This window comes from Anabrus simplex, chromosome 5 (genome assembly GCF_040414725.1).
Source record: "Anabrus simplex isolate iqAnaSimp1 chromosome 5, ASM4041472v1, whole genome shotgun sequence".
Lineage (NCBI taxonomy): Eukaryota > Metazoa > Arthropoda > Insecta > Orthoptera > Tettigoniidae > Anabrus > Anabrus simplex.
Genome location: NC_090269.1, coordinates 120,873,989 through 120,896,717, shown reverse-complemented (window position 1 = coordinate 120,896,717; position 22,729 = coordinate 120,873,989). Strand labels below are relative to the sequence as shown.

At 37.6% G+C, this 22,729-nt stretch overlaps 1 protein-coding gene across 1 annotated transcript in view; it reads right to left on the bottom strand.

Annotated features, from left to right (window-relative positions):
• Nucleotides 1-22,729, bottom strand: part of LOC136873839 (major facilitator superfamily domain-containing protein 12) — a 66,336-nt gene that overhangs the window by 23,387 nt on the left and 20,220 nt on the right. The window contains exon 6 of the mRNA XM_067147108.2: nt 11,987-12,098. Within this exon, the coding sequence (XP_067003209.2) occupies nt 11,987-12,098 (112 nt within the window). The remainder of the gene's footprint in view (nt 1-11,986; nt 12,099-22,729) is intronic.

Genomic DNA, 22,729 nt, shown 5'->3' with positions numbered 1-22,729 from the left:
TTTATGGACAGTACATTTGGGCATTTTTAAGCATTTGATGATGATTGTTGTTTAAAGGGGGCCTAACATCTAGGTTATCTAGGCCCCTAATGGTATAAAATGAGATGAAATGCAACGACAATTTAAAAATCCTAAATCATCCACTGTCCAGAATTCAAAACGTGATGATGAACAATGAATGGATGAATATGAATGTAAAACAATCAGTGGATCCCACCAGCAATGCCCCACCTTCCCAGAAACTTAAAACATTAGTATTACTGAACAAGGGACCACTTCCAAAGCACAAACCTGAATCAATGCTTGTTGTCTAAAGAGGTTCAAAAGCCAGGTCAACAGCCCCTCATAATCTCTAGTGAAGTAGAACCATGGTATTTGTTATGTTGCGGTACTAATCAGAAGTAGCGTTGACTCACGGTGTTCCAAACATTATTGTACCACTCACAAGTATTGTACGTCATACGGGTAACGCAGACCTACGGTGTTTCTCACATAATGGCGCAATTCATAGGCAACATAAACCCATTGTGTTCCTCACACAGATGTACTAATCGCAGGGACTCGTACTATCCCATGGTGTTCCTCACATAGTGAGCACAAATCACAGGCAACACAGACCAACAGTGTCGCTCATATTGTGCTACTAACTACAGGCAACGCCCAGACCCGTGGTGTTTCTCACATAATGGTACTAATCACGGGCAATGTAACCCCGTGATGCTCTGCATATAGTGGTAGTAATCACAGGTACTGTAAACCCACAGTGAATCGCTCTTTGCTGCTACTAATCACAAAACTATTGAGTACATAACATAGTGGTACTACTCGCAAGCAAAGTTGACCCATGGTGTTCTCCGCGTGATGGTACTAATCGCAAGTAGTTTCATGGTTCTTATTCAATCATCCCTTGGTCGCCCGTTTTAGTCGCCTCTTATGACAGGCAGAGGATACCGGGGGTGTATTCTTCATCTGCCCCCCCCCCCCCACAGGTTTTTTAAAAGCATTTCTGCAAACACCCAACTCAATTCATTTTGGACTAAACATCAATATCTGATTTTGAATTTTGAAAATAACTTCAGAATTATGGATCCACCACCCAGCACTCTCTCCATATACTTTACAAATGTTCTCACATGTCTACCTAGAGTAACTAAAATTTAGGGATACCATATTATGAAGACAAAAATATGAGGACATTTAAGTGAAACATACAACTGTTTACTATATTGAATACCATTGTTTTTTCTTGCGGAGCAAGCTCAGTTTCAGGTTGAAAAATCCTTCAGTTTTAAAAAGTGAAGTTAATTGTTGACTGAAACTTCTTTCAGTAACAGTGGTTTTTATGCCTGTTGCATGATCCATGATGTCAGCTTTCTCTCAATAAGCCATCCTAATTACTAACTCCTTTTATCAACGGCTTTTTACATTTAAAAATAAAGGGAATTGTCCTTTCAAAGGGGCATTAAAACACACTTCTGCTTCGGCACTTTAATCATGTTAAATAATAAACACAATTTTAACTTTACTTTGCAAATATGCATTTGTGTTGGAAGCCTGCGTAAACTGCATACCAGTCAAAAGAGATTATGGAAGTCGAAAAGAGTTTCTACCACTTCAGTTGTAGTACATACATATCCCTCGACATTCCATCTTAAGCGATTGGTCGGCGAACAAGGCTTCTCTACCAGTTCCGGTCTCTGAACTTCTCTCCTCCTTCAATGCTTTCCAAAGTATGTCCTCGCTGTTCAATGTCAGTCTTCACCATGTCCTTGTAACAGAGTCTTGGTCGCCCTCTTGGTATTATGTCTTATCTTCCATGCATCGCATATGTCCATACTATCTCAGCCACTGCAATGTTATTCTGTCCTACATTCTTACAACTTGAGCCTGCTTGCAGATTTCCTCATTATGGACTCTGTCCCTCCGTGTCATACTGATCATGCTACGGACAAATCTCATTTCTGCTGCCTGGATTCTACTGACATCTTTACTTCTTATGGTCCATGTTTTTCAACCATAGGTGTAACGGTAACTACAGCGGCTACACTAAACACAGTAAAGGGAGGAAAAGTAAGTGCAATTACACAGTACCAAAAACCACTACACACTCAGTGAAACATTGGCTGAAACTACGCAGAACTCCGCCGATAACAACATTAGTAAATAACAGTAGGGCCAACTACATGACAATAAACGAGGAAGGTGGGAAGGAGCTGGGAACCTACCGAGGCCATGGATATGGCTTAGGTTGCAGTTTCAGAAATAATCAACCGTGATCACATATGGCATATTTACCAGGGGACTTTACAAATGAATTCCGAACAAATTCCGCCATGCGGAAGGTACCGACACATAACGATAGTAAAATACAACCTGCATGTTCTGCTGAGACACACGTTCTTTGACAATAGCTTCCTATAAGTTCAAAGATTCAAACAAACTATACATCTAGTTACAAATCCAGTTGTACAATGCTTAGTAGGTAAGAAGAAACGTATTACGCTATTACAATTTACAGTGAAGTTAAACGTACTTTTCAAAAACTCTGGCGTACATCAAGTGACACGGAACTACCAGAGGCCAAACCCCAAGGTAAATATATAAAACTACAATTTACATATTCAGGGAAACAAGGAACGGGGAATGCCTCGAAAACAAACAGGCAAGCCCAGCTGAAAAGCTAAGGCATCATAAATAAGTGGCGAATCTAGGTGAGGTTAGGGCAGACTCCTATATGAAAAAGCAAACGAACATTACAGGAAATTTAAGGTGGAACGGAAATCAAGAGTGCTTACCCGAAGGTGGCCCATCCCGGTAGCGAGGCGTCGCTGACGACGTCAAAACTTCTGACAACCAGACAGACCGTTCACAGACCACAGACAGACCAAGACCACAAAATGCTGCCTCGCTCTCATTAAAAGGTAAACCCTGGCCTTCGAGTAGCCAATCAGAACGCATGAGCCCGCCTATCGCCACCCAGATTCACCAATCACAACTCCTAACTCAGTCGCGAACATTAAATAATTTTCTTGAATACGCACGATCGCGAATCTTCCATTTCCAGAACAGTCAGAAAATACTTTCTAGAATACATAACCAACAAAAGGCAACACACCCTGTTCAAAAATTCATGTAACAACTTTCTGGATACTTCCAGTAAGTATAGAACTGAAATCTATTTACAAATACCGCATGTTACCAAAATATTACACTGTACAGGTTAGGTCGTTACAAATAAAACATTATATCACCACACTTCAGATCATACAGTAAGTACTACAGAAGGTTTACAAATAAAGTCTTCAATAAACACTTTCCACTTCCATTACATTCTACACCTGTGACAATAGGTCAGGTTTCATACATTACTCTCTTACATTTTGTTGGTATTTTCTTGTTCCATATTGTGTCTTTAACTAGTTTGTAGTTGTTACCTGTCTGAATTCTGTGAGAAATTTCCTTGTCTATAGAACCAGTATCAGAGATAACACTTCCAAGATATATGAATTGATGGTTCATCTGTAGCTGTTTCCCATCCATTTCAATGTGTCTCACTGGTTGTCCATATCTTTTGATGCCCATAACCTCACTTTTCTCTTGGCTGAAGATGAATCCATATTCTTTAGCAGCTTCTGTCCAGGAGTTTATTTGTTCTTGAAGGTCTTCTTTAGAGTCTCCCCACAAGCATATATCTCATCAGCGAACAAGATAACTTTAATTTTGTTACCTCCAATGGTTTTGTGTACTTTCTCTGATTCTCGTTCATCACAGTGATGAAAAGGAGACAAAACACCATCCTGTCTTAAACCAGATTTTATATCAAAGGTTTCAGTCATTCCTACAGGTGTTTTGACTTTACTGCAGGTATCTTCATACAAATTCTTGATCCTGGGTATCATGTCATCCTGTATTCCAATTTTCTTCAGAGTTGTGCACACCCTCTTGCACAGCATCAAAATGCTTTTTTGATATCCAGAAAGGCTAACCACATATCTTGGTTGTGTTCATAGTATTTTTCCATTAACTGACGGATGGTAAAATTAAATCAGTTGTTGATCTTCCCTTCCTGAATCCATGCTGTTCTTCAAAGAGGTTCTCTTGGATAAGGGGTCTGATTATTGACTCTATAATTCAGTCTTAGTACAAACAAAATATTCAAATAAACAAACATTTTCCAAATAATATATTTTTTTTCTCTTTTTGCTAGTGGTTTAATGTTTCACAAACACATTGAAGGTTTTCAGTGATACAAGGATGGAAGAGGGTTAGAACTGGGAAGGTACCAGCCATGGTCTTTATTAAGGTACAGCCCCAGCATTTTCTTGGGATACTATGGAAAACCATCTTCAGGTCTGCTGAAGGAGGGATTCAAACCCACCATCTCCAGTATGCAAGCTGATGGCTACACATACAGCTAACTCACTCATACTCTCCAGATGTGACCTGGAACAGTTTCTTGGAACAATCTTGCAGAAAGTAGCTAAAATTATGTTTTGGTAGCTTTGCATGCACAAGTTTTTGCCGGTTTTTGTGGTAAAGAAACCACTTTATTTTCAAGGGAAACTCATTTTTTGTTTATTCAAAATATCGGCCATTGGCTTCTATACACTTCACCCATCTCTCAGGTAAGTACGAATACCATGCTTGAAAAACTGTTCGTCTCGTGCGGCAAACCATTCGTCGAGCCATTTTCCAACCCCCTCAAAATTGCTGAAGTGTTGCCCTGTGACTGCGTGCCCCATTGATGCGAAGAGGTGATAGTCGGATGATGGGTGCAGAGGGTGTCCCATCCAAGCGATTTCAAGATGTCTTTCACTGGTGTTGGTGTGTGAGACAGCGCATTGTCATGTAACAAAATCATTTTGTCATGTCTTCTGGCCCATTCCGGTCGCCTTTCGATCGATGCCTGGTTTAAATTAATAATTTGTTGGTGACAGCGTTGTGCATTAACGATTCGCCAGGCTTCAAAGTTCATAATAACAATACCGCTTTGGTCTCACCAGACACAAAGCTTGGTCTTCTTGCCAAAGCGATTTGGCCTTGATATTGAAAGACCGGCTTCACCAGGTGACAGCCATAATTTTCTCCGCTTCGGGTTTTCAAAATAAATCCATTTTTTGTCACCCATCACAATTCGGTACAGAAATTATTTTCTTTCTTGGCGTTGAAGCAGCATTTCACAAGTGACTTTGTGATTTTCTATTTGCCATTCAGTCAAATGTAACAAAAACTTTTCAGTCTGTCAAACATACTACAATTACAATATAAATTATAACACTATAAACATGCCTGTAAAGTACACACTATTATACAAAGAATGACATGTTTTGTTCCACAAGAACAACCTCAGATTCTCTCAAATCACTTAAAACATGCTTATATATGTACAGTATTGTTTACGTTGCGTGATAATGTGAGTTTAGTGATAATGTGAACCAGTAACAACAAAAAAATAAATTTACAAGTATTAATATAATTAAAACTTTTGTACTTATCTAGACTGCCGATGCAAAGTCCGTTGTCACCAAACACTATTTCAAGACTGTGGTCATGGAGAGACAAAAGGAAAGTTTGGGGTAAAGCACACTGTCGTGGTGAGGGGAAAGGAAGCATGGGAGGGACACTGAAGCAATGTGAATCCTATAGGATGTTAAAATCAGTATACTGTACCGTGGGGAGGGGAGGGGAAAGTAGGACAGAGGAGTGGAGCGCTGTGGAACCTTCTATCGACACTGGAGAGGGGAGAGAAGGTTATTAACCTACTTCATGTTATAATGTACTGTTATATGGATGAACGCAAGATAATGATTTTAGGTAAATAAAGTAAGGAATTGAAATAGAGACTAACTATTAAATGTTATTATTATGATAAAAGCTAATGTATCAAGTAAGTGTTGTCCAGATGTTATGTGAGTAGAGCAAAGAGGGGAGAATTTTTTAAGTGTGTATGGTCATTTAGGTTGGTTACATTAGCATTTTTTGCAATGTAAATTTTGATTGCTTCCTTTATATTCAAAGATGTACTTTTATTTTCGACGTGTAAAATTTTTAGGTCTGTTTTGATGCCTGTGAACTGGTTTGAACAGTCGTATGTGCTCCTACATGTGGCATTGCAGTTAGGTTCTCGGCACTTGAGTTCATATACTCCGAACTTTGAGAAGGGGTCTTTTTTGTTTAGGTTGCACTTGCTGATGTGTCTCTGTAGTGTGTTGTTCATTCTAAAGGCTACTTTTAAACCTTATTTCTTGAAAATATTAGCTACTTTGTATGTGTTCTTGTTAACGTAGTTGAGAACCATGTATTTTTCTTTGTCACGTGTGGTGAATTCCCAGCGATGTTTCTTATGTTTATTTAATAGTTTATCTACGGTGCCTGCAGGGTGGTTGTTTTCTTTTGTGATTTGTTTTATGATACGTAACTCTTCATCGAAATCCACTGTGCTCATTGGTATGGAAATAGCTCTGTGTATCACTGTTTTCAATCCTGCTATTTTGTGTGTGTACTGGTGGTTCAACTCGTCAATAGTGTGCGATGTCCGAGTGGGCTTTCTGTATAATTTGTAAGATAGATTGTCATTATTCCTGTTGATTGTGATGTCTAAATAGTTTATTTTCTTGTTAGTTTCTGGCCCCATTGTGAAACTGACGGACTTGTGTAAAGAATTTAGTGTGTTTAATAACTGGTGTGCTTTAGTGATGTCATTAACATGTATGCATATGATTTTGTCTATGTATCTGCTCCAGTGTAAGATTCCTTTTGAATGCTGGCTCATTAAGATGTTTTCGAAGTTATTCCGAAAAATCTTTGCTATTACACCTGATAATGGTGAGCCCATGGCTAACCCTTCTTTTTGGCAATAGCTTTTGTCGTTGAATGCAAAGGAATTTTGGTGTAGTGTTGTCCTAAGAAGGCTAATAATTTCTTTGCTTTCTTGTAAAGAAGTGTTTTACCGGGTGAGTTGGCCATGCGGTCAGTGGCATGCGGCTGTGTGCTTGCATCCGGGAGATAGTGGGTTTGAATCTCACTGTTGGCAGTCCTGAAGATGGTTTTCCATGGTTTCCCATTTTCGCACCAGGCAAATGCTGGGGCTGTACCTTAATTAAGGCCATGGCAGCTTACTTCCAACTCCTAGGCCTTTCCTATCCTATTGTCGCCATCAGACCTATCTGTATCGGTGCGACGTAAAGCAACTAGCAAAAAAAAAAGTTTTCTTTAAGAAGACATTTGATAATTTTAATGGATTCATCTATAGGTATGTTGGTGTACATTTTAGTGATGTCAAAGGACACCAAATGTGTGCTCTGTTATTTTAGGTTTATTTAGTTCTAGGCTGTTTAATTGACCTGTCTTCTTTAAGTGAAATTTTCTCTTTTAGAATTAGGTTTAGATGTTTGCTAAATTGTAACTTGGCGAATCTTTAAAATTTACTCTTGGTCTAATGGGACATGATTGTTTGGGTATTTTGGGGAGGGCTCTTAGTGTGGGGATATTCGTTGCTGAGGCTTTCTTTTCCTTGTTTTATGAAAATAAAGTCTGTTTCCTTGATAGCTTGTCTTATTTCGTTTTGAAAAATATCTGTAGGGTCACGTTGTAATTCTTGAATACCGTTGTTGTTGATAAATTCTATTGTAATGGGTGAGTTGGCCGTGCGGTCAGCGGCATGCGGCTGTGTGCTTGCATACGGGAGATAGTGCGTTCGAATCTCACTGTTGGCAGTCCTGAAGATGGTTTTTCATGGTTTCCCATTTTCGCACCAGGCAAATGCTGGGGCTGTACCTTAATTAAGGTCATGGCCGCTTCCAACTCCTAGGCCTTTCCTATCCCATCGTCGCCATAAGAACTATCTGTGTCGGTGCGACGTAAAGCAACTAGCAAAGAAAAATCTATAGTTTTTTCTATGTATTCATCTTTCTTCATTTATCCGCTTTCGTGACAAAGTTGTCGTTTTTAATTCTGTTCTTAACTGTTTTCAATGCCGAGTATTGAGTGGTACAATTCAGTTGTTTGGTGGAATTTTCTAGTGGGATTATGTTTAGGGCTTTGTTGGTAGCTACGTTTTTTATTATTTCTCTTTGTGGAGAGGGTATTTTGTCACAAGCAATTTCTACGTCAGTGAAGAGCTGTATTATGTTGTTTTCGTTATGGCGTTCCTGGCAATTGAATTTGAGATCTTTCTCTAGCAGATTTATTTCATTCTTTGAAAAGGTAGTGTCTGATCTGTTAATTAATCCAGGGTGAAAATTTGTTGTAGTTATTGTTTTCTAGCCCTCTCATGCATAAATTAACGGGATGAAGATAAAAATGTTAAATACAGTGTTTTTGTAATTTTTGGGGTCCAATGGATCACCCAAAGTTTTATTTCAGTAATTTACATCAAACACCATGGAAATAACACCATGTCCACTGGAGTGGACTTCATGCATTAATAGATTCATCCAATGCATATCATTTCATTCACTGTCTTTCATTTTCTTCTGTGGAAAACGGCAAAGCAGTCTGGACAAAGTGACACATTTAACTTAGTACAACTTTTCTCCCAAAAATGGAGGAAGAGGGCACAAAACTCATTGTCTGTCCTTGTCCATGTGGACCTGGGCTTATTTTCCGTCTCATGAGAAGTGGATGCCTGCCTTTGGGATGTACCTGTAGCAGAGGGTTCAAAATGCTCTTTGTTCTCCTCCTCAACTTCTTCTATGGGGGATCACAGGTGTTGCTTGCCAGTCTTCATCTGCATCATTATCATCAGCAATTGTACAGTCAGAGTCATCCGGAATTTTTTCAATTTTTACCCGTATTGGAAAAAGATAATAATAATAATAAAAACATGATGGTCGAAAGTAACTAAATGATGATTTTACAAATCAGTGAGCAAATATGCTCATTATATTTCTATTGTTAGGCTATTATTATAATATAAGTATAGGTCCGGTTTTAAAAATAAATTTAAAATACACGGATATAGCATACTAACTACAGAAATCAGAATAATCCCGAGTACTGCGCATGCATGACATATACCACAGTGGACATGAACATATAGCGCAGTACACATACAGTGAGGAAGTTTCTGGATAAAGGGAATGTCTCACAACACCATATATACTATGATAAAAGATATAATAATTTTTTACCCTATCTTTACTTCTTCCACAGAAGGATTTTGTCGTTATTGTAGGACCATGTACATAGCCATCCTTCCTCCCTGCCATTTTGGTTACACACTTGTAGAAGAAAGGTGCCTGCTGCTCCAACAGTTGCTTTTTCCACCATAAGAACGCAGCATTGAACAGAACACATCCACCAGAGTGGACTTCATGCAATAGGGGATACAGATAAAGTGCTAGTGGACATGATGCATGAGAGGGCTAGATATTTTTGTTTAATCATTAGGTTATGTATTTTATTGTCAATGACCTTCTGTTTCCGGATTGCTTCTTTTTGATGTAATCGTGTAAAATGTTTGAGTAGGATGTCCATTATGTGTGGTGCCAAAAGTTGCTTAGGTTTAAATGGATGCATAAAATTTGTTAGTTGATTTCCTGTTTCTTTATGTACACGAATTTTTATTTCTGATCTATAATATTTGTGATTGAGATGTCGATATTTTAGCCAAAGTTGTTGTGGGTTTAGCTTTTTTGGGTATGTACTCAGGAACGAGCTTTAATTCTAGACATTTCTTATTAAATGTAATTGATTTGTCAATGTTCATGATTTTAATTTTAAGTGATTTGAGCTTTTTGGCTTCGTAATTCGCCTGACTGGCCGAATAATTTGTTAAGAATGAAGCCATGTTTTCCAGTGTTGACTTAGTTAAATGTAGGAAAGGCTTTTCGGACTGTCAAACACACAGCAAATACAATGTAAATTATAACACTATAAACATACCAGTTAAATACACACTATTATACAAAGAATGACATGCTTCGTTCTGCAGGAACATCCTCAGATTCTATCAGATCACTTAAAACATGCTTATATATGTACAGTATTGTTTACACTGTGTAAACTTGTCAAATATAGAGAATTTAGTGATAATATGAACCAATGACAAAAAATAAATTTACAAGTATTAATATAACGAAAACCTTTTGTACTTATCTAGACTACCGATGCAAAGTCCGTTGCCACCAAACACTATTTCAGGACTGTGGTAAGGGAGAGGCAAATAAAATGTCTATAAACTGGAACTAAGTTTAGGTTAAGTGGAGAATCCCACCTTCCAATACAGTACTAACTTGTTTTTTTTTTTGCTAGTCTGTATGATTGTCACCAAAGGCCATGTTAATTTATTCTAAATCAGTAATTTCCTCTTGTGAACTTTAGAAACCATAAGCTCCTAAATATTTGTGTAATTTTTGTTTCATAGGGATGTTCAAGCATTTCCTATGACTAAGTTGTCATAAACAATAATGTCTATATCTATTGTTTCCTTTTGCAAGTTAAAAAAAAATGTGAACCTAAGGACGATTATGTAAAACTAGGTTTCGCTAACATTCTTGTGAATAACCACAAATTGCAAACAACTACAATGTGTTCTTTGCTTGGATATTTTAGCCTATGATAGTTTCAAATCTGTGAAACTTACAAGACACTACCAGACAAAACATCCAGAGCATGCAAGTAAACCTATCAACTTTTTTAAGCGTTTTGAGTGACAATTGCAAGTAAATATAAAATTCCTAGAAAAACATGCTACAGTCCCTAAGAAAGCACTAAAAGCATTCTTAGAGGTTTTAACTAGCCTCATTTGCTGTCACAGGCCACTAATTATTATTATTATTATTATTATTATTATTATTATTATTATTATTATTATTATTAACAGAAGAATGCTTTTAGCCATTACATTCCTACTATGTGATTCAATCAACAAAATGATTCCCAAGTTGCTTGGAAAATTGTTCATTTAGCAAAAAGAAAAATTCTGTTCAAGATGGTTATTTCTGACTTAAAGGATGCCTGTCAGTTGCATGTGTAGACAACAATTTTAACCAGTAAAAAACTTTAAGTAGGTGCCAAAAAAATTAAATACGTTTTAATTAAGATGTGGAAAAAAAAAAATGGAACATTTCTTTTCTCAAACCTGACAAATTTCTTCAAGTGGATAGACAAATGACAGATAAATCTTCTACGACTTTTCCCACACCCCAATAAGGTCATAGGAGCAAACAGTGTCGCACATGTGGATTTGGCCCCGTTTTATGGCAAGATGCCTTTCCCAACACCAACACTATATACAGGGATGTATTCACTATTGGCGGTAGAATAACGCCCAAGGAATATCCTGCCTGTCGTAAGAGGTGACTAAAAGGGGCCCAAGGGGCTCTCAACTTGGGAGCGTGGGTTGGCGACCACGGGCCCCTTAGCCGAGTCCTGGCATTGCTTCTACTTGTGCCAGGCTCCTCACTTTCATCTACCCTATCTGGCTTCCCTTGGTCAACTCTTGTTCTTTTCTGACCCCGAAGGTATTATGTATGGAGGCCTAGGGAGCCTCATTTTCACGCCCTTTGTGGCCCTTGTCTTCCACTGGCCGATATCTTCATTTTTCAAAGTATTGGATCCCTTCCATTTTTTTCTTTCTGATTAGTGTTATATAGAGGATGGTTGCCAAGTTGTACTTCCTCTTAAAACAATCACCACCACCACTATTCACTATTGCGTGTTGGTAGTGTAGTATGTATATGAAGTAAACTTTATTGGGACAAATGCACACACATACAAATAGCCACTCTCTGAGTCAGAGGAATTAAACACAGTCATATTCCCTGACCTAACAGGAATCAAATCTGGAACCCTCTCAACCAAAGGTCACAATGCTGACCATTTAGCCAAAGAGCCACACAATTAATATGTCATGCAGATGCTGAAAATTCTACAGTACTTATCAAATTAACTCTTGCTTCCCACATATCACATAAAGGCACAACAAGCATTAAAGATAATTCTAACACTCATAACAAACCTTTAAAAATATGAATGGTCCTACCTAATAAAACTGCTACAGCATATATTTCATATGTTGAAAAATTATCTCCAGAGCCAAATTTCACCCAGATGCATGCAGTTATCCCCAACAAGGCACCAAGAACATAAGTTACCTGAAACAAACCAATAAAAAAGGAAGTTCATCATAGTAAAGAAACCTCTGAAAATTTAACTAATATTAAACAATGTACTAATTTTCCATTAAATAAAATATTCAAAAATGTCAATATTTCAAGATAAACAGGCTGAATTCAGTGGGCTTTAACAGACTAGCTAGATCTCTCAGGAAGAAGAATAGTATTTTTCAACATTCACTGAAGGCTTAAAAGAATGTGATTCACTTCTACTACTACATCATCCAAATTCAAGAGTAAGTTACTGAACTTCGGTTGCTATATCAATCAATCAATCAATCAATCAATCAATCAATCAATCAATCAATCATCTGCACCTAGGGCTGTCACCCAGGTGACTGATTCCCTATCAATTATTTACCTAGGCTTTCCTTAAAGGATTACAAAGAACCCGGAAATATATCAAACATTTTCCTTGATAAATTATTCCAGTCCACAATTCCTCTTCCTATAAATGAATATTTGCCCCGATTTGTCCTCTTGAATTCCAATTTTATCTCCATATTATGACCTTTCCTACTTTTAAAAGCTCCAATAAAGATTATTCATCTACTAATGTCATTCCAAGGCATGTCTCCACTGAAAGCTGGGAACATGCTGCTTCGTTGAGCAGCTTTTCTCCTTACTCCCAAGTCTTCGCAGCCCAAACTTTGCAACATTTTCTTAACACTACTCGTTTGTTAAAAATCGCCCAAAACAAATTGTGCTACTTTTCTTTGGATCATTTCCAGTCCTTGAATCAGGTAATCCTTGTGAGAGTCCCATACACTGGAACCATACTCTTAATAGGATAGACAAAATGGCAGGTCAGTGAGCAACACAAATAGGAAACAAAGACAAACATGAATACACAAAAGGACAAGGACAATTAAAATAATCTCCACACCATCATACACTACCATCCCCAAATAGACAAGACTCTCTCCCTACCAATCCATTCTAATACATCCATCTATTCTCAGCGGGCATCTTCACAGGTCCTTAGTCTTCATGCAGGAAGTGTAAGATAAAAAGATGGCTGGTTAAATACAGGAAATGGGAAGAAACAACACGAGGCAGAATCAAATATAAACAGGATTTTATTTTTTATTTAAATTCATTTATTGAAAAACACATAGCAATTACAATTTATTTTTCCACTTTCCTGCTTTGGAAATGCATTTGCCATCTTTTTGATGCCCTCATCGTAAAAAAAACAGGATCATGTTATTAGCCAGTTGCACACCAAGTCTTCCACTCTCTCGTCATCTTTAAATTGTTGCCCTTCTAGAGCTTCTTTAAGCGGTCTGAACAAATTGAAACTGAAGGGCGATAAGTCCAGGCTGTAGGGAGGATGATCAAGTGTAGTCCAGTGCATTTCCTGTAACTTAGAGATAGACAGAGCTGCAGTATGGGGCCGCGCATTGTCAAATCAGTTGCTCTCGTCTTTTGCGGCGATATGCAACGCCCGCCTCGTTCAACAGCTTGCAGTAGTAAGCAGCATTGATTGTGCATCTCTCATGCAAGAAATCAATCAGCAAAATGCCTTGCCAGCTGACAGTTTGAGTCTTGGCTTTCACTGGTGCTGCCTCCCCTTTCCTTTGCCACTCCTTACACACACACACACACGTCCTTGACAATGTTTGATCACTGAACTGTGCAGTCAATCTCTGGCAAATTTCCACTGTAACTCCTTCACGAGCAAGAAATCCTGTTTATATTTGATCGACCTTTGTACTTGAACTTAAACCCAATGTGATTACTCCAATGAAGAGCTATCGTTATATTAACCAGTGATCCCTGTGAGGTACTTTCATCCCATCAACCGAGTAATTAAAACAAAGAGAAGTTTTCCTCTTGGTAAAACTTACATGACTTTTCATCCCATTTACCATCATACTATTGTCTGCTGTCCATCTCTCAACATTGCCAAAGTCATTTTGCAGCTGCTCACAATCAAATAACTTATTTACTACTCTATACAGAATATTATTATCTGCAAAAAGCCTTATCTGGAATTCCACATCTTTACCCATATCATTTATACATAAAAGAGAATCTAAAGGTCCAATAATACTGCCATTCAAGACCCCCTCTTATTTGTTACAATATCAGATAACACTTCACCTACTCTTATTCTCAGATTTCTGTTTTTTAGGAATTTAGCCACCCATTCAACCACTCGTTTTGTCTAGTCCTATACCTTGATTTTTGTCAGCAGTCTTCCATGATGTACACTATTAAAGTCTTGGATATGTCGACAACGATACAGTCCACTTGACCTCTTGAATCTAAAATATCTGCTCTATTTTGCTGGAATCGTACAAGTTGAGCCACACACATATAACGTTTACAATGCCCAAACTGTCTTCCACCAAACCAGTTAGTAATTTTGCAAATGTGTAATATAATCAGAACAAATTCTTTCCCAGAGCTTACACGCAACACACATCAAACTAAATGGCCTTTAATTATCCGCTTTATGTTTATTACTCTTTCGCTTCTACACTGAGGTTACTATACCAACTTCCCATTCATTTGTTTTAGCTCCTATGTACAAACAGTAATGAAATAATTAACATTTCAGATTCAGGCATATATCCAAACCCATTGCCTTTAGTACACCCACAGAAATCGTATCAATTCTAGCTGTTTTTCGAGCTTTCAACTTTGCTATCATCTGTAAATATTTTGATTATCATAGGTAAAAATCAGTGCTTTGTCAGTATTAGTAACCTCCTCTACCAAGACATTATTTGTAACGTTCAGTGCTTTGCCAGTATTAGTAACCTCCCATACCAGGATTATTATTCTTATATCTATCTTTACATACTGATGACTGAATACTTCTGCCTCCTCTAAGTCCTCACATATAAACATCCCTTGTTCATTAATGATCCCTGGAATGCCCTTCCTGAAACCTGTTTCAGTCACCTACAGTGAGTCAAAATGAAACTTATACACTAGAGGAAAGCTTGTTTATTTGGAGTCAACAAAAGATATAACCATTACTTTATTTTAGTCTTGGTTCTGGTTTAACAAATACACATTTCTCTATTAAGGTACAAAGTAAATCAACTCATATTTCTTATACTTACAAAGAAAAAAAATACATTATTCTTAAATATGCATGAAACAGGTCAAAGTAAAACGCATACACCTCCAAGTAGTTCCTGAGCGATCTCTAATAACACAATATTTTTAACAGTCAATACTTTGTTGGGTACCCTTTAGCACTTTACACAGCTCTTAAACATTTAAGCATAGATTGTACCAACTTTTCGCAATACGATGGATCTATTTTCTTCCATTCTTCACATCAAGTCAGTTTCAGACCATCTTGTTGGAAATCTGGTGTTTTCTTATCGCTACTTCCAAGAGAGGGCCTCGAGCACTAACTTAAACACTGAAAAAAAAGGCATTAATAAATAAATAAATAAATAAATAAATAAATAAATAAATAAATAAATAAAGTAATGCCATAGATATTATATCACATTTAAGTCTGGTGACTGTGGAGTTGTCTTGAATACCTTTGGGTAATTATATAGCAGCCACGTCCGTACTTTATGAGCTTTGTGCGTCGGGTCGTTATCTTGGTAATACTTAAATTGATTAAGTATTCCAAGCTTTTGAGCTCTAGGTCGTAAATGTTCTTTCAGTATATTTAGGTACACATGTTGATCCAGGGTCCCATCAATAAAAGTAAACTCTCTGGTCCACTAGCTGACATGTACCCCCAGACAGTTACACTACTTCCACCATGTTCGACACTTGGACGTAGATTCCTGGGTTTCAACTCCTCGTTTAGTTTCCTCCAGACATTAAACTTTTCATCTGATCCGAAGGGATTATATTTAATTTAATCTGCAAAAATAATGGTCTCTCAGAAGTAAAAATATTTTTCTATATACTCCTTAACGAAGCTCAACCTTTTCTTCCTATTAATCTTGCTAACAAATGTTCTCTTCCTAGCTATTAGTCCATGCCTGTTACTTTTCCTTAGGATAAGTCGTATAGTTTCTGGATGTGCTCTCGTCGCTATGTTCCTCAGCCATCATAGCCAGTTTTGGAGCACTAATCGCTGGATTTTTCTTAACTTGTCTTACTAGCCAACGTTCCTCCCTGAGGTTGAAAATTTTTCTTCCTCTCACTTTGTATTTATTTTCAATGCTGCGTGTACTTTTATATCTATTTATAATGCACTGTACAACTGCATGTCTCCTGTTTGCAAGTTTACCAATTTCTCGCAGTGATCTTCCTCTCTTTATGGTGAAAAATCATCAGTTCTTTTTTCTTTCGAAGATTGTCCTTTTTGACGCCCCATGATAGTACCAGAACGTATCTGTACTTCACAACTCTCCAAAACAAACTGAATGTGGGATCAAAACACAAACATACAGCATTTGTACTGCCCTATTATCTGTCCATGTAGGACTGTATGAGTTTCATTTTGACGTGCCCCAGCAGCATATAGACAAAGAATCTGTTTTATCTTGCTAAATTAAGGGATATGCTAACTATCCTGTGGTGACTTAATAATTCAAGACATACCCTTTATTGCTCCACACATAAACTGCGAACATAAATTATTGTCCACATTTCTATTCATAAACACATACTAGTTACAGTGGTGTATGAGTTTCACTTTGACTCTGATTCACCCTTCCATTTTTCCCTACAATTTATATGACTAACAACTATTATATATGTCATCATGTTATACTTAGCTGATATTTTTGCTAAATTTAATTTCCTAGTAAGTTCTTTCAATCTCTCTTTACTTCCACAATCATTTCTGACTCTCTTTCCTATTACCCTGTACTTCCTCAATCGCTTTATTTCTCTCCTTCCTTATCACCTTTAAAGATACATAATATCTGTTTTGACACTCCTTTAAACCCATCCTATAGGCTGTTTGCATTTTTATTTACTATTTTCCATTGATCATAATTACTTTTTTTAAATTACCCCATACCTCTCTTATCAAGAATGTAATATTGCCTAACAGTCCAACTTTTACAACCTTCCTTTCTATCACATTTCTTTTTAACTACAACAAAAACAGCTTAGTGATCACTTATACCATCTCTTTAGTTTCTCTATAGAGCTCACCTAGTTTTATAGCTCCAAATCTAGAATATTATTCCCTCTAGTTGGTTACATCACTTTCTGATTCAGCTGTCCTTCCCAGATTAACTTATTTTTCGTCATGCTTTCTGCGATTTGCATTACCTTCCCAGTTAACGCTTGGTAAACTGAGATACCCCGCTACAGTAACATTTCTTACGTGTCGCTCCCCACATAGCTGATCATGTTATCAAATAATTCCGGATCAGCATCAGAGCCACTCTTTCCAAGTCCATAAACCTCAAAAATATCAAGTTGCTTGTTATCTTTACAGATGAGCCCTAAACCAAGAATTTCATGTTTCTCATCCTTAACTTTTTTTGTAGTTTACAAATTATTCTTTCACCAGCATGAATACTCTCCCTCCTACCATTCCTATCCTGTCTCTATGACAAACACTCAAGTACCATAAGAAAATTTCTGCATCCATAATATTACTTCTGCCAGGTTGAGTGGCGCAGACAGTTGAGGCACTGGCCTTCTGACCCCAATTTGGCAGATTCGATCCTGGCTCAGTCTGGTGGTATTTAAAGGTGCTAAAATACATCATAAGCCTTGTGTCAGTAAAACGTAAAAGAACTCCTGCAGGACTGAATTCCGGCACCTCGGCGCCTCCGAAAACAGAAAAAGGATTTAGTGGGAAGTAAAGCCAATAATATTATTATTATTATTAATATTACTTCTCAGCCATGATTCAACTTCTATTACAATATCTGGAAAATACATACCCATTAAATTACTTATACTTTCTTTACAATACTTCTACAATTTAAAACTAACAACTTTATGTCATTGTTACTCGACTTCCAGCTCTCTATACTCTCATCACTCCTTCTGTATAAACCTCCCTATAACTCTTCTAAACAAACCCTGTAACTTATATATACCATTAAGGTTCAAGTGAATGCCATTAAAGTGTAGATCCCTATCTCTTACTCATGCATTAGGATCTACAAATCTCATTCCCAATTTCCCACATACTCACTTCTTATTTAAATACCTGATCAACCCCCCCCCCCCCCCCCCCCCCCCACACACATACACACACACACCATCCCACTTACAATTTCTTCTCTACTGTCATAACCAGATCCCATACAACCCCAATGATATTGCTGCTTGCCTTAAACTGTTGGTACAACATGGATGATTATCACCTTCTCCTTACCCCCCTCCTTTCCTCAATATCTGCCTTAAGATAATTCCTGGGTAACTCCCTATGCTGGTTCCCTTTCCTCCACATGGTTAACAATAGAGTCACCCATGACCAGAGCCTGAACTCCACCTACCTCATTAGATACCCTCCTATCTGGGTTTCAACTTCTGTACATCCTCCTCCCTTTTCTCCCTCTCACAACTTTGTTTCACCACCCTCTTCGTATCTTCTATCTTTCCTCTTGACTCACTCCTCCTCTTTAACTCCTCCCTGTTCCCCAACCTCCCTCTTCTGTTCTACCTGCAGTGACTCAATCAATCAATCAATCAATCAATCAATCAATCAATCAATGATCTTCATTTAAGGCCGTCACCCAGGTGGTAGATTCCCTATGAATCGTTTACCTAGCTTATTCTTAAAAATTTTCAAAGAACTTTGAAATTTATTGAACATTTCCCTGGACAATTTATTCCACTCCCTTACTCCTCATCCTATAAATGAATATTTACCCCAATTTGTCCTTCTGAATTCCAACTTTATCTTCATCTTTCCTATTTTTAAAAGCTCCATTCAAGCTCATTTGTCTATTAATGTCATTCCACGCAAACTCGCCACTGACAGCTTGAAACATACCACATAGTTCAAAAACAATGAAGGTATTTATTAAACCACCTGTTCAATACTTCCCCTTCCTTGAACAGGTGGTTTAATAAATACCTTCACCGTTTTTGAACTATACCAATTTTCAATACGGATCAATAATAAGGTTTATAACTTGTAACATACTAGATATTCGAGCATCTCGTCTCCTTACTCCCAAGTCTGCCCAGCCCAAAGTTTGCATTTTTGTAACACTACTCCTGTCACGGAAATCATCCAGAACAAATTGTGATGCTTTCCTTTGAATTTTTTTCACTTCTCGTATCAAGTAGTCCAAGTGAAGGTCACATACATTGAAACCATACTATAACTGGGGTCTTACCAAAGGCTTATATGCCTTCTTTACATCCTTACTACAAGCCCTAAATACTCTCATAACCATGTGAAGAGATCTGTAACCTTTCTCGACAATGTCATTAATATTATTACCCCAATGAAGGTCATCCCTTATATTAACACCTACGTATTTACAGTGTTCGCCATGAGGTAGTGTCACCCCATCAACATAATAATTAAAACTGAGACTTATAACTTGAATTTTCATCCCATTTAACCATTGTCTGCTGTTCATCTCACAACACTGTCTAGGTCCCCTCGCAGTCACCCACAATCCTGCAATTCATTTATTACTCCATACAGTATAACATCATCCACAAATCACCTTATCTGTTGTACCTGCAGTGACTCATTCTGATTCCTTACCAACACTTCTCCTGAACTCACTCCTTGAGGAGTACCCTTAGCACAACTCAATGCCCACTCACACCTACACACCTACAGTACACTTGCCTCCCTCAGGCATTCTATTATTTTTTCATATAAATATAACAGAAAAAACAATAAAATAGTTATTATTCTTTATTAATACAACTTCCTCCGTGAGGGGCCTGCCACAAGGACAAAGTATATCAACTACACAGTATTTTGTCTTCTAAATTTGCTAGTATGCCCGATAGAAATACTCATCACAAGACTCAGGAATAAGTTTGGAACGAATCTGGAATGTGGCATGATGTATGGTTCTTCAAATGTTATATAGATGGTTGCAGAGTATGGTTACTGAACCTCGTATTGCGGCAATAGTGATATTCTGTAAATAAAAAGTTTGTGTATATATATGAAGGTGTTACTGAGAAGAATGTTGTCAAAAAGAAGAAGCACTATACAGTTTTGGCAATATTATCACTCTGTTGTGATGAAAAGAAATAATGATGCTTGTTGTTTAAAGGGGCCTAACATCTAGGTCATCAGTCCTTAATGGTATGAGGTGAAACAAAATTAATTAAAATAATAAGTGGATGTAATTCACAATGCCTTATTTTCTTAAAAAATTACCATATTTATTCGCATATTAAACCCCCTTTTTTCCCCACTTTTACACCCCAAAATGTAAGGGGAGGAGGGGTCCAATATACGATAGCCTCAAATGTTGTGCAGTGAACACATGGCTTCTAGGCTATAAATTACACATGTAAACATTCGACACTATTCTTTAACAAACTTATGAATGTATTTGAGTTATACTGACTATTTTCATTGGAAGGCAGTATGTAAAAAGACAATACATGGTGAACACTACTTTTAGGCCTACATATAAAGCAAATATAGTCAGTTTTAAGTTACTTATATCACGTCATTTGTTTCATCTCATTAATTCCTTTGATTAGGTTAACATCAGAAAGGGCTTAGTCATAAAAACTCTCTATGAAGACTTGTCTCACTTCATACTCGACCCCCTAAAGAAAAGGGACAAGGGTATCGTATTATCATATTATTCAATATTGATACAAAAAAACTTAATGGCCAGTCATTTGTCTCTGTCAGTTGAGCAATAGGCCTACCACGCAGTAAACTTGAGTAAACCTAATCACTGCTTTCATTTGAATTATCGTCTTGTGCCGCCAACTTCCCTGTTAACGGCATGTTGTCATTCCAAATGATGTCATCTTCACAGCCATATCGTCAGCCATGCATCCAGAGCATTCAAGGTCCTGTCTTTTTTGAAACTTTTAAAAATATTTTCGTCACTTGTAATATTTTCGTTCCCGACTATAGAGTCCAAACAGTGAGAATCTATTCCAAAATGGTTTCTGGAGATGGTCTTTGATATTCCCAATTGGTGTATGTGTAGCATAAGCCACGCCTTCTAAATAAAGCTGAGATGTGGTGGTAATGCGTTTTATCATCATAATGTTTAATTTCATACAAATGTTGCCTCCATTTTATTATTAATGCATAGTATGTTTTGTTTGGCATCTCCGAAAATCATTAAGCGGGGACGAATAATAATAATAATAATTATTATTCGTGAGGTACATTGGTGAGTAAAACAACCGTTATGATTGGATTGTTTTTATTAAGTTTTAAACCCACTTCTGTGCAAAAAAGAAAAACCCTATATTGGCCCAAGTTACAAGATGTTGAACGATCACTTTGTTAATGATCTCACCTGCTATATTAATAGCAACAACTGAATATTTCTTAACTAAACTAGGTTCGTTATCCCGAGGTGGTGCAGCTCTTTTTAGACAGGCCCCAAGTGGGAGGGAGTTGCATGTACCATTTTTACCGCCATCAACCTTCCTGCCATTCCTAAATCTCTGGCAATACGGTACAGGGAATCAAACTCAGGTTCCCGAGAATTGCAAGTAATCGGGCTAACCCTTATGCTGGCGGACATTCTTAACTACAAAACACAGCCACATATACAGTACATGACTGATGCGTGCTTGCAATGCGCGGGTCAGACACAAAACTATTCACCTGTTTGTGCGACGTCATCAGAGCTGCAGTAAGCCTACGCTACAGAGGCGGACATTTCTTAACTACGAAACACAGTTGTACCGCATGACTTCAACGCATGTTATCATTGTGTGGGTCGTACGAACGAAACTATTCACAAATTTGTGTGATGTCATCAGAGCTGCAGTAAGGCTTGTACCCGCTTTGATGCGGAATCGTTCTTCTCTGATGAATTATGTTAGGGGGTCTTGTATGCAAGATTTATTTTTTCATTTTCATCTCAAAAAGCCATGGGGGGGGGGGGGTCTAATACATGAGTAAATGAGTAAAAATTGATTAAAATAGAATTAGGCAATGCTTTGAAGTGAAATCATATATATCATTCAAATTTAAGCATAAAAACATATTACAATACCCAAAAATTAATTAAAAAAGAGTAAACAGAATAAAACATAGTTAAGGATAAAATAACATTAAAAACAAGTAGAAAACTCACGTTTATACATATTAAAACAGGCCATTACCCCCCATAAAATGGGTAACTAGGTCTCGTCATCTCATAGGATGAGGGAGCTGGTCTCTGAAGTTTCAGACTATGGTGCAGATCAGCCAGATCCATGCACTCCGTAAGAATGTGTACCACGGATAGATGACCCCTGCAAGAACACACCAGGGGAGGCTTCTCCCTTCAGTAAGTGGGAGCGTGTTACAATACTGTGGCCGATCTGAAGACTGCATAATATCACTGCTTCTCTCCGAGAAACCTGAAGGGAAGTCTTTCATACCTTCGTAGTTCCTTTTATCATTCTCTGCTTATTTGGAGGAGGGGTGGCCTGCCACTCGATCTCCCAACTGGACATAACCAAATATCTCAGCTGAGAACGAATATCATAGGCTGGGGGAAGGGCCAATGTGACTGCATCCTTGGCAGCCCCATCAGCTA